At 45.3% G+C, this 12,755-nt stretch overlaps 1 protein-coding gene across 4 annotated transcripts; it reads left to right on the top strand.

Annotated features, from left to right (window-relative positions):
• The first annotated feature begins 8,379 nt into the window (after positions 1-8,379).
• On the top strand, positions 8,380-12,723 carry LOC112233144 (protein max). 4 transcript variants are annotated; one of them, XM_024400559.2, is made up of 4 exons: positions 8,380-8,547; positions 10,306-10,422; positions 10,792-10,915; positions 11,452-12,723. In XM_024400559.2, exons 1-4 carry the CDS (start codon positions 8,512-8,514, stop codon positions 11,637-11,639), a joined length of 465 nt encoding a protein of 154 aa, XP_024256327.1. In that variant the 5' UTR covers positions 8,380-8,511; the 3' UTR covers positions 11,640-12,723. The 4 variants fall into 4 exon arrangements, with proteins under 4 accessions (XP_024256327.1, XP_024256328.1, XP_024256325.1 ...); XM_024400560.2 differs by having other exon boundaries at positions 8,381-8,547; positions 10,306-10,413; XM_024400557.2 differs by having other exon boundaries at positions 8,381-8,547; positions 10,777-10,915.
• The last annotated feature ends 32 nt before the right edge of the window (positions 12,724-12,755 follow it).

Here is a 12,755-nt window from a genome sequence, read left to right as displayed (position 1 = left end):
GGGAGGTCAGAAACCTGGCAGTCTGGTGCCAGGACAACAAACTCTCCCTCAACATCAACAAGACAAAAGAGCTGATCGAGGACTACAGGAAACAGAGGGCCGAGCACGCCCCCATTCACATCGACGCCTATAGTGGAGCGGCTCGAGAGCTTCAAGTTCCTCTGTTTCCACATCACTAAGGGTCTATAATTGTTCAAACACACTAACACAATAGTGAAGAGGGCACAACAACGCCTCTTTCCCCTCAGGTGGCTGAAAAGATTTGGCATGGCATGATCCTCAAAAAGTTCTAAAGCTGCAGCATTGAACGCATCTTGACTGGCTGCATCACTGCTTGGTATGGCAGCTGCTTAGCATCCGACCGCAAGGCGCTACAGAGGGTAGAGCGAATGGCCCAATACATCACTGGGGCCGAGCTCCCTGCCATCCAGGACCTCTATACCAGGTGGTGTCAGAGGAAGGCCCTAAAAATGCTCAAAGACTCAAGCCACCAAAGTCATAGACTGTTTTCTCTGCTACCGCACAGCAAGCAGTACCGATGCACCAAATCTGGAACCAACAGGACCCTGAACAGCTTCTACCCCCAAGCCATAAGACTGCTAAATAGTTAGTTATCCAAAGGGCTACCCGGACTATCTGCATTGACCATTTTCACACTTACATTTTTGACTCATCACATAGGGTGTAGCTACTATTTACCATCTGTCACTTTATTCCTAGTTATATGTATATATCTACCTTAATTACCTTCTACCCCTGCACAACGACTCAGTATTGGAACCTCTTGTATATAACCAAGTCATCGTTCCTCATTGTGTATCTATTATTACGTGTTTTACTTTTCTATTATTTCTCTATTTGCTTTCTCTCTGCATTGTTGGGAAGTAAGCATTTCACTGTTAGTCCACACCTGGTGTGTGTTACAAATACCAGACATGCATTCTGATTAAACATTTCACTGGAAAAAATGTATGTATGTGATACTATGCTTTGCACGCCATGACAGAGCTTGAAGAAAAAAAAAACGTATTTTCAAACCGAACCTGTGCTTTTCTTACTTGCTCACATTCCAGTGTTACAAAAATGTCCAGTGATCCCTTTCGCTGTAGTGGTTGTGGAGCTTAGGCTCACTGGGTGCACACAGCACCTCAGGAAACCGGCATTTACTGAAGTAGGCAGGCAGTTCATGAGACCTGTGTCCACAGGCAGTCCCCAAATATGTGCACTGTTGGATAGTGTTTTACCACATCAAGTGAGCTATGTGTGGGTAAACTTATGCCTTGTCGTTCTTTGGGAAGTTGTAGCTATTTGAGAAATAAATTACTTTGACATTTACTCTTTATATATGTAGTGGGTAATATTTAACATATTTATTATATATGCTGTATTATATATACCTCACATGTGACTCGTAATAAGACTAAGCAATTAGCCTATTCAAATGTTTCTTTATTTGACTCCGTTTAACATTATACAAGGCATAAGCTTAAGTTGCAAAGCATTAACAAGCATTACAAGGCATTATTCAAAGCATGGTCAGAGAGAAAAAGAGAGACAAAGAAACCATGGTTGTGTCATGGCCCATAGCTCATGGGCGAGGGAGAGAGAAAGAAAGAGTGTAGGTAATGTATTTCACCAGCGCAACATAAGAGAAAGAGGCAATGAATCTAAGACAATGTATAACATCTGAGTTGTTTGGATTCAAAATCTGAGTTGTTGACCAATATTTTTACTGTAAAGTTCTGATTAGAGGTTATCAGACCTACAGACCTGTAAAGACAACAGAACCTTTGCTTCGCAGATCTGTGAAAATGGGGGATGGAGATCAAGACAGAGAATGCTGAATTCCTAAGACAGAGGAAATTGTTGCATACAGTTGATAAGAAGAGTCACTTCGGGGCTGCCCTACATATATACAGTATATTGATCAAGAAATCTGAGGATTCTTTGGAGAGGGGGAAATATGCCAATGGTTGTATGTTGGCCATTGTGTCATGGAAACGGCTGTGAGGGTTGAGGGTAGCATATGGTGTGGCTGGTGATGAATATGACATTAGAAAGAGCTGCAGAAGTACAGAAAGTGAAAGTGCTGGTTGTTTTATGGACACTAATTAAGTAAACAGGATGCAAGTTGCCTAGTTGTATTTAGTCTGGCCCTCGGTCTCTGGTAGTGCCTCCTTTGGTTATTTATCATTTGACGGTGTCATTATCTTTACTGCTAAAGAATTGGTGTCAAACATAACTTGTACAATAAGCACCGTCGAGTGTTTGTATCATCGACTGTAAGATCATCCATCAACCATCAGAGGATCACATAATTGCAGAATGTCAGATGGTTGGCAAAATGTATGTTTACTTATCTGATTGATTATGTGACAATACAGAGGCGGATGCAAGATGCAAGCAACGATGGTTTAATGAATACAGTTTACAGCAGCAACAGGACAGACAGACTGTACTCAGACGGAATCCGACCCAGGGCGCATCTTCCGATGATAGCGTGCTGAGAAATCCAGGGGAGTGTGTCCGGATGGGTAGGAGGAAGCACAGCAGATAATCCACACAAGGGCGGTGAGAGATGAGCACGGACACACGACACAACCTCAGAGAAGTAACAACGATCTGACAACAAGAAACACTGGTTACAGAACATATAAAAGGGAAGATAAGTGATTCCAGCTGGCACAGACAATCAGGCCGAGATTGGGAACCACGCCCACACAAACGAGAGAGAGAGAAAGAGAGGCAGTGGATTCATGAACCGTGACAATACCCCCGCCCCTAGGAACGCCTCTTGGCGTTCCCAGGCGAATTTACCTGTCGATTGAAATCATCGATAAGGGAGTGATCCAGAATGTCCCAAGCAGGTACCCAACTTCTCTCCTCCGGGCCGTAACCCTCCCAGTCCACCAGGTACTGGAATCCGCGTCCCCTCCTTCTAGAGTCCAAAATACGATTGACAGAAAAGGTGGGTTCCCCATCAACAAGTCGTGGCGGCGGGGGAACCGGGACCGGCGGGTTAATGCGTGCCTGAAACACAGGTTTTATTTTAGACACATGAAAGGTAGGATGAATTCTCCTATACGCCGGAGGAAGCTTGAGCCGGACCGCCACCGGACTAATGATCCTGGTGACTTTGAACGGGCCGATAAATTTGGGGGCAAGCTTGTTCGAAACGGATCGGAGTGGAATGTTCTTAGTAGAAAGCCACATTCTTTGGCCAACGACGTATACCGGAGGCTTCGACCGGTGGCGATCGGCCTTAGCCTTGGTGCGCGCCCCCACCCGGAGAAGAGTCTCACGGGCTCTGCTCCATGCATGACGGCACCTCTGGATGAAAGCGTGAGCGGAAGGAACAGTGACCTCGGACTTCGTACTGGGAAAGATAGGTGGCTGGTAACCTAAACTACACTCAAACGGAGAGAGACCCGTGGCTGCCACTGGCAACGAATTATGAGCGTACTCAACCATAGAGTTGTTGACTCCAGGAAGAGGGATTCTTAGAAACCAAACATCGCAACACTCTCTCCAAATCTTGGTTGGCCCTCTCAGTTTGACCGTTGCTCTGGGGATGAAACCCTGAAGACAGGCTGACACTCGCTCCCAGTAACCTACAAAACTCTTGCCAAAACTTGGACACAAATTGGGGCCCCCTGTCAGAAACTACGTCCATCGGCAGGCCATGTAAGCGAAAGACGTGATCCACGACAGTTACCGCTGTCTCCTTGGCAGATGGTAATTTAGGCAAGGGAATAAAATGAGCCGCCTTCGAGAACCGGTCCACCACGGTCAAAACAACCGTCTTGCCCTGGGAGGGCGGTAACAAAATCTAGCGCGATGTGGGACCAGGGTCTCGAAGGGACCGACAGCGGTTGGAGTAACCCATCTGGGGGTCGATTAGAAGTCTTCCCAGTGGCACAAACCGAGCAAGCCAAGACAAAACTGTGAATGTCACGAGCCATCAGTGGCCACCAAAAGCGTTGCTTAACCAAAAAGCTAGTGCGGCTGACTCCTGGATGACACGCTACGTTGGAGCAATGCCCCCACCGAATAACATCGGACCGACACCCCTCCGGCACAAACAACAGATTAGGCGGGCAACCGGGCGGAGGCGTTACCCCTTCTAAGGCCGTTTTGACCCTCGATTCAACCTCCCATGTGAGTGTGGAGACCACTAGGGTCCCGGGTAGGATGCACTCGGGAGTGGATGGGCGTTCGGAATGGTCAAAAATGCGAGAAAGGGAATCGGGTTTGACATTCTTGGAACCCGGGCGATACGAGAGAGAGAAGTCAAAACGTCCGAAAAAGAGTGCCCACCGCGCCTGCCTGGAGTTGAGTCGCTTGGCGGTTCTGATATATTCTAAATTTTTGTGATCGGTCCAAACTATAAAAGGTACCCCGAACCCTCTAACCAATGGCGCCACTCCTCCAGTGCTAACTTCACTGCCAACAACTCTCTGTTGCCAATGTCGTAGTTGCGTTCCGCAGGTGATAACCGATGGGAAAGGAACGCGCAAGGGTGCATCTTGTCGTCAGAAGAGGAACGTTGGGAAAGTACCGCACCTACCCCCACCTCTGAAGCGTCCACCTCCACCACGAACTGACGCGAGGGATCGGGAGCTATGAGGATGGGAGCCGAAACAAAGCGGCTCTTGAGTTTGGCGAATGCAGCCTCGGCTGTATCGGACCACCTGAACGTCACTCTGGGGGAGGTTAAGGCGGTAAGAGGAGCGACTATCTGGCTAAAGTTGCGAACGAAACGCCGGTAGAAATTGGCGAATCCCAGAAACCTCTGTAGGGCCTTACGGGAATCTGGGCTTGGCCAATCCACCACAGCCTTAACCTTGTCAGGATCCATGCGAATACCTTCAGTCGAGACGATGTAACCTAGGAATGGAACGGATTGTGCATGAAAAACGCATTTCTCCGCCTTGACAAAAAGTCCATTCTCCAACAACCTCTGAAGCACTCGTCTGACGTGCTGAACGTGTTCCTGGAGAGAAGAAAAAATCAGTATGTCATCCAGGTAAACATATATGAACTGATCAATCATATCTCTCAGCACGTCATTGACGAGTGCCTGGAAAACCGCTGGGGAGTTGGATAGCCCAAAAGGCATGACCAAATATTCGAAGTGCCCTCTGGGGGTGTTAAACGCGGTCTTCCATTCGTCCCCCCCCTTATGCGAACCAAATGATATGCATTCCGTAAATCCAACTTAGTGAACACGGATGCTCCCTGTAACCTTTCAAAGGCTGAGGACATCAACGGTAAGGGATAGGTATTCTTCACTGTGATGTTATTCAACCCACGGTAATCAATGCAAGGACGCAGAGAACCGTCCTTCTTCCCCACAAAGAAGAACCCCGCCCCGCTGGAGAAGAGGAAGGACGAATGAATCCAGATGCCAGAGAATCAGAGATGTATCTCTCCATAGCCTCCCTCTCAGGAACAGAGAGTGAATATAACTTGCCTTTAGGCGGAGACTCACCTGGCAATAATTCTATTGCACAGTCATAGGGACGATGCGGAGGAAGAGAAGCAGCACGGGACTTACTGAACACCTCCTTCAGGTCGAGGTATTCAACGGGCACGTTAGACAAATCCACTGCCTCCTCTAGAAACACAGAATCAGACACAGATGAACAAGCAGACACCAAACAGGACTCAAGGCACTTGTTACTCCACATGGATATAGAGTTATGACCCCAGTCAACTCTGGGGTTGTGTTGGGTGAGCCAAGGGTGGCCGAGAACTAATGGTGCAAGGGGTGAGTCCATGAGTAGAAATGATAGTGTCAGTGTGATTGCCAGAAGTGATGAGTGTGATAGGTTCAGTGGTGTGAGAAATGTTGGGGAGTTCTTGACCATTGAGAGCATTGACGGATATCTTGTGCGAGAGTGAGGTGATAGGAATCTGGAGTTTGTGAGCGAGCTTGAAGTCCATGAAATTACCCTCTGCTCCTGAGTCCAGTAAGGCTTGGGTGTCGTGCGTGTGGGTGGCCCATCTTAGTCTTACCGGGAGGAGAGTAGATGATGAGGTCTTCTCTGTGGTGACACCACCCGATAGTAGCCTCATGCTTACTACCGGGCCTGATCTTTTACCGGACAGGAGTGGATAAAGTGGCCCGCTCTACCACAGTAGAGACAGAGTCCTTGGGATCTCCGCCTCTCCCTCTCTTCCCGGGAGAGGCGAGCTCTCCCCAGCTGCATGGGTTCGTGAGCGGAGGCTGAACTGGCCGTGTTCCCGCCGCTGGCATGCCAGCCCTCCGTGTCGTTATACGGTCTGTTAGGGCATGCTCGGCGGCCAATACGACTCAGACAAGCGTCGACCCTCAAGGCTAGTTCCACTAGTCCATTTAAATTCTTGGGAAGGTCCAGAACATAAATCTCCTTCTGGATCCGGTCCTCCAGCCCATGCAGGAACATGTCCCACTGCGCCTCCTCGTTCCACTGACACTCTGCGGCCAGAGTGCGGAATTGGATGGAGTATTCCGATACTGAACGGTCTCCTTGGCGAAGGTCAGCGAGTAGTCTGGCCGCCTCCCTACCCGCCACGGCCCGATCGAAGACCCTTCTCATCTCCTCGGAGAGTGTCTGGAAAGAGGTGCAGCATGGGTCCTGGTTCGCCCACACCGCCGTTCCCCAAAGAGCCGCTTTGCCTGATAGCAGTGAGTACGAATGCTACCTTAGACTGTTCACGGTTGAAGGTCCGTGGCTGCAACGAGAATTGCATGGAACATCTCGTAAGAAAAGCTCTGCAATAGTCAGGATCACCTGAATAACCCTCTGGTGTCGGTAGCCGTGGCTCTAGCTGGGAATCCGGCTCTGGCGGGGCGGGTTGAACTGCCGGTGTAGGTGGCGCATCGAGACCCCTCAGATGTTGTAATTGTTGGGTCAGCTGGGATACCTGCGTCGCAAGGGCTTGTACTGCCCGACCTGTGCTGGAGATGTTCTCCTCTTGTTGATCCATTCTCGTGATACTGCGGGAAATGAATTCGGTCAGACTCGTTGAACTCGCTGCATCCATGGTCTGGTCAGATCGTTCTGTGACAATACAGAGGCGGATGCAAGATGCAAGCAACGATGGTTTAATGAATACAGTTTACAGCAGCAACAGGACAGACAGACTGTACTCAGACGGAATCCGACCCAGGGACTAGGGCGCATCTTCCGATGATAGCGTGCTGAGAAATCCAGGGGAGTGTGTCCGGATGGGTAGGAGGAAGCACAGCAGATAATCCACACAAGGGCGGTGAGCGGTGAGCGATGAGCACGGACACACGACACAACCTCAGAGAAGTAACAACGATCTGACAACAAGAAACACTGGTTACAGAACATATAAAGGGAAGATAAGTGATTCCAGCTGGCACAGACAATCAGGCCGAGATTGGGAACCACGCCCACACAAACACGGGAGAGAGAGAGAGAGAGAGAGAGAGAGAGAGAGAGAAAGAGAAAGAGAAAGAGAGAGGGAGGCAGTGGATTCATGAACCGTGACAGATTAGGTGAACACCAAACATAATCCCATTTCTGAATTATAGCCTGTTTTCTGTGTGTTTTTGTTTTACAGTACATATACAAAAGCCAATTGTGCAGAGTTATTTCCTTGATTATCAAATATTATCCCGATCTGTGATATGATTTTTTTGTTATTACATTTGAACTCTGCATACCCTCAGATTGCAGCAATGGGAATATTCAGGTGCTTGTAGGGAAACAGCAGGTTTATACAGGTCCTATGGAGAGAAGTGTATGATCAGGGTGAGGAGTGGGGGAGGGATGCTGAAACTGGGCTGCCATCTGGCCTCATAATCACAGGCTACAGAGGGAGAGGCCTGGTTATGATCGCTGCATGCCTATTAGTCTTGTGATCAACGGCCTTTGCAAACAAGAATGATAACTCTGAATGCTTAAGCAGTTAACATGTATAGATTGTACATACATAGGCCTAATTCTGAATAACAATAAACAAGTCAGCAATGATGATATTACTGTGAGTTCTCATCTGTGTGTAGTTTGATATTATATATAATTTGAAAAAGCAGTTATTGGTCAAAGAGTCTGCCTGTCTCTGTACGTCTGTCTGGATCTCTTTCTATACATATGTATAAGTCGCTGAATTAGGATCAGCTATTTTAATGTGTAAGGCAAAATGATCAAAACAGATCCTTGAACAGTTGTAAGGGTATTTTGAGACTTTTCCGTAGCACGGGCGCGTCCAAATAAAGAAGCTTTGTGGGGAATATAGTCCGATTACAGACGGTCACATAATGGTAGGAACCAAACGAGTCACACCAAGGACATCAATACCCATAAAACCTTTCGTCTTCGCACATGCGCTTTACAGACTGTTGTGTCCATGTGTAGGCGAATCACGTGTAGAGAATCCGTTGGTCGTCATGTCCCTGCTGTAGGATTCGTTTCGTTCTTCGTTTCATTTTGGTTGCTAGCTATCTCCTGTGTTCATTTTAAACTATTTAAATTTTCTCATACATTTCACCGAAGAATGAGCGACAACGAAGATATCGATGTCGACAGTGACGTAAGTTAATGTGATTGCGTTTGTATTTTTGATTAGGGAAACGCGTGCTTTTCGTTGTTCCCTGGGGTATGTTAGCTGGCTCGATGAACTAGCTGGCAGATCAGAAATATTTTTCGACACAGTAGCCTGCAAACCCAATCAGCTGAGTAGCTTGCCAATGAAACATAACACATGCATACATGATTACTCAACAAATGATAATTTCAATATATGCATCTATCATAATGTCATCAAAAAAACTTTGTTGACTTGTTAGCGAATTTGACCAGTTTTAGCAATGTAGCTACCTAGCTAGCTAACACGGAGCTTGATTGTTATATTTGAAGCGGTGAACTGAACATCGCTTGCTAGCTGGCGCTATCTTGTCTAGAACAACAAACAGCGAGCGATGCATGCGACGGCAAAAGCAACAAGCTATGTAGTTAAATATTACCTACAACTCGCTTGCAAGGTCAGCTAGCTAATGTAGCTAGTTAGGTAAGTCGATGTAGAGCAGTGGTTCCCAAACAGGGATACTTGGCCTATCCACAGGGGGTACTTGAGAAGACTCATGAGACCATAGGCTTAATGGTAAAATGCACATGAGGTAGTACAGGCAGAGTAACATTAAGTTTGTAGAGAAGTGTAACGTTACAAGGGTAGTGTAATGTTTCTTAAGTTAGTTAGCTTAGTTATACTTTGCGCTTGTACGTTATGTAAAATGACAGTTATCTACAAGGCTCGTGCAATTTTTCAGGTTTGATGGGGGTTATCAACCCTGAAAATATTAACGCATGAAAGGGTAGTCTCATCCCATAAACCAAGGGGAATTGTCCTTTGAAGCAAACCAAATGGTAATGAGCTAGTATTATGTTATGCAGAGGATAAGCCATTCAGAAGTCATGTCATTTTGTGTTTGTACTGTGCACCCCATGAGAGGAAATAATGTACATTGTGCCCTTACCATCATAGTTAATTTGTTTAGTCTTTTTGGCAGATTGTTCATACTTTATCAATAGGTGATAAGATCGTGCATTGCATTTGGTGCTGTTAAAAGCAACATAAACAAATATTTTCATAGAGAACTAACGGAGAGTTTCCCTCACACATTTTGATGAAGCTGGATGATGGATATCAGCTCAGGATAAGAACAGTGCTATTACACTGACTCATGCCATAATGTCTTCTATGCATTAATTCAATGCTGCTTGCTGAACCCCTTATAATGCTTGGTGATGAACATGGAGTCATAATATGTTTTTTGGGCTGTTTAGAGAGGTAGAGGTAGCTGCCAAGCAACCAAGGGCGGTACCATTCTGTCCTCCTTAGAACATGAGACATTAGTGATTTCTAAAATAATATAACAAAGAAGTATAGGCTAGAGGTCGGTGGTGATAAGGATCAGGGTGCATAGGAGGTAGTTTAGTATGAGACAGACATTGTCCATAGCAACCAGTATTGTAGACTTCATACCAACAGTGAGTATTGATTCAACACTTTTATGTCATAAAAATCACGCATCAGTCTATTTTGTCTAACTATTACTGCGATTAACTCATTAGCAATCACAATATGAAATTTGTTAAATAATTGTGTTTTGATTTGGATGGGGATTGAAATGGTCAACTGAACATTGCTTGCTAGTTGGCACACGAAAAAAATAACACAAATACACGTTTGAACATTGCAGGAAGAAACCCTTTTTTAACACTTATTACTTGGCCTCTAATTATTGCTATTTTGGTTGATGCTGTTTTGTCTGTGGATCTCTCGTTGCAGGCAGACAAACGAGCACATCACAATGCGCTGGAGCGCAAGCGTAGGGACCACATTAAAGACAGCTTCAGCAGTTTACGGGACTCTGTGCCTGCGTTACAAGGGGAGAAGGTTAGTAAAGTTAGTAATCAATATTTTCTACTTTCCAGCTCTGACTGACTGTAGAATGAATGCTATATGAAGTTAATTTGTATGAAATGTATGAATGTCCAAATGTATTAATGCTAAATGTACTGCTGTATCAATGATGATCAAATAAGCCTCAACCATTATTTTGGATGGTTTAGTTTTCATTTTCATTAATGATTAGCTCAGTTATGAATCAGTTTGGATTTCTACTTGGTTCCAATAAGTGAATGGTATTTAGCCCATCTTGAATAACTGGGCCAGCAGTGCATGTTTCACCTGTAATACTGTGATAAGTGACACATGCAACATTGCCTCATGGCTGAGTTTGTCATTTGTTGCTGACAGCAATCTGTCAAACAGGCCTCCCGAGCTCAGATCCTAGACAAAGCCACAGACTACATCCAGTACATGAGACGGAAAAACCACACACACCAGCAGGACATTGACGACCTGAAGAAGCAGAATGCACTGCTGGAGCAGCAGGGTGAGTGTGGGCTCAAGGCCCAGGGACAACTGCAGTAGCAGGAGGGTGAGTGGTTGGGTCATGGGATCAGAACCATACTTATGCTGCTTTTTAGCTGTAACACCAGGGTTACACTAGTCTATTCATCCTTATCTTATACTAGGAAAATTGTGTTTCCATAGCTAGGGCTGGCAGTGAAGACTTGAGAAGAGCAGAATCAAGAACTTCTGTATAATCAAAACAGTTGCTTTGTGGGAACAGTTAGCCATTATTTAATGACAGCTGAAAGTAACAGTGGCCTGGCTTTGGCCCCAAGTGAGAGCAGGTATGCCAGAGCCGTGGCCCAGTGAGGCGCAGGTGCCGGCCCACGTAGATAGAAACAGAAAGGTATGAACCTTTTGAGTAAAACACTGGTAAATCCTGAATGGAAATGTGCCATTATGAATATGCTACTGATGGCTTTTTGCATTATCCCAATGAACAATGTTTCATGGTGAAGGGAGAGACCGATACTTCTCCTGTTGTTTTCTGACTTGTGTTTCTCTGGGTGATTGCAGTCCGTGCACTGGAGAAAGCCAAGGGGAACACTACGCTCCAGGCCAACTACACATCCTCTGACAGCAGCTTGTACACCAACCCCAAGGGGAGCACAGTGTCCGCCTTTGATGGTGGCTCCGACTCCAGCTCTGAATCAGAGCCAGAGGAGCCGCCCAACAGAAAGAAGCTGCGTGTGGAGCCCAGCTAGACCCCCATCCACAGTGCTATCACTAGAGACTCTCTTATCTACCAGCCCACTCCTCCTGTTCAGTCTCTTTCCAGCCTTCTCATGCCAGTCCAGGAGACAGAGGGAAGACTGTGATAGAGCTGCTATCATATATACAATGCTTCAACCTTTCTCTTCCCTCGCCAGCATATTGTCACACTTTCATGGCACAGCAACAACTCTCAACACCCTCAAAGTGAGGCAGCTCTGCAGTTTGAAGGAGTTAATGCGTTTAAAACCTAATTCTATTGATTCCGAATTGGATATGGAGGTGACCAGGTGTACAGCTTTAGTCTAGTTTACAACAAATAGCCCAATTTCTCTTTTTATGTCACCTCAATGAGTTTTGAGACTTAGGCAGAGTTTTGAGAAATTGTCCTAAGGAATAGCTTACCTTGTTAATAGTTGTACTTTTTCACTAAAGAATTTGAAGTTGCTTTGGAAAAATATATGTAATGCAACCCTCCTGAATCAGTGTAGATGGCTGATGTTTTCCGTCTTTGAAATATTTGTGTAATCAAATCCCTAAATTTAGAGTGATCGTTATATTGAAATGAATTTCGTATCCCATATTGTACATTTTTGTCATTTAGCTTGACCACTTGTCAATGGAGATCGATAGATGAACAATGTTGGCCTCATTTAATATATTCTCATCTCACAGGTTCAACATTTTGTTTTTATTTTTTGTTATTCTCAAGGAAATTGAGATTTGAAGAAAAAAAAGTTTCTTAAAATCCATACTGAATGTTACACAATGCAGTTAAAGGTAGTAAGTAACCTTTTATTTTTATGGAAGGAAAATAAATCCATATCAGTGTAGTGCATAACACTATACTCTTAAATGTCAATTCTACAAAGAAAAACTTATTTGGAAATATTTGCCTGTACTGGGAATATTTCTTTTCTTTTTTACAGAGATAATTAGTGTGTACAAAATAGATATTTGATTGATTCCATTCCATGGAAATTACAGATATGTTGTACATACTGCCAACAATTGTCTTGCAAGTTGAGGCATACCTTTGCTATGAGACTATTATAAATAAAACTATTTTATCCTTTAGTGCTGTGTGTAGAAGGGAGACCTGGCGAAGA

This window comes from Oncorhynchus tshawytscha, linkage group LG11, assembly GCF_018296145.1.
Source record: "Oncorhynchus tshawytscha isolate Ot180627B linkage group LG11, Otsh_v2.0, whole genome shotgun sequence".
Lineage (NCBI taxonomy): Eukaryota > Metazoa > Chordata > Actinopteri > Salmoniformes > Salmonidae > Oncorhynchus > Oncorhynchus tshawytscha.
The sequence above is the reverse complement of the archived record's forward strand: the minus strand, read 5'-3'. Positions and strand labels throughout refer to the sequence as shown.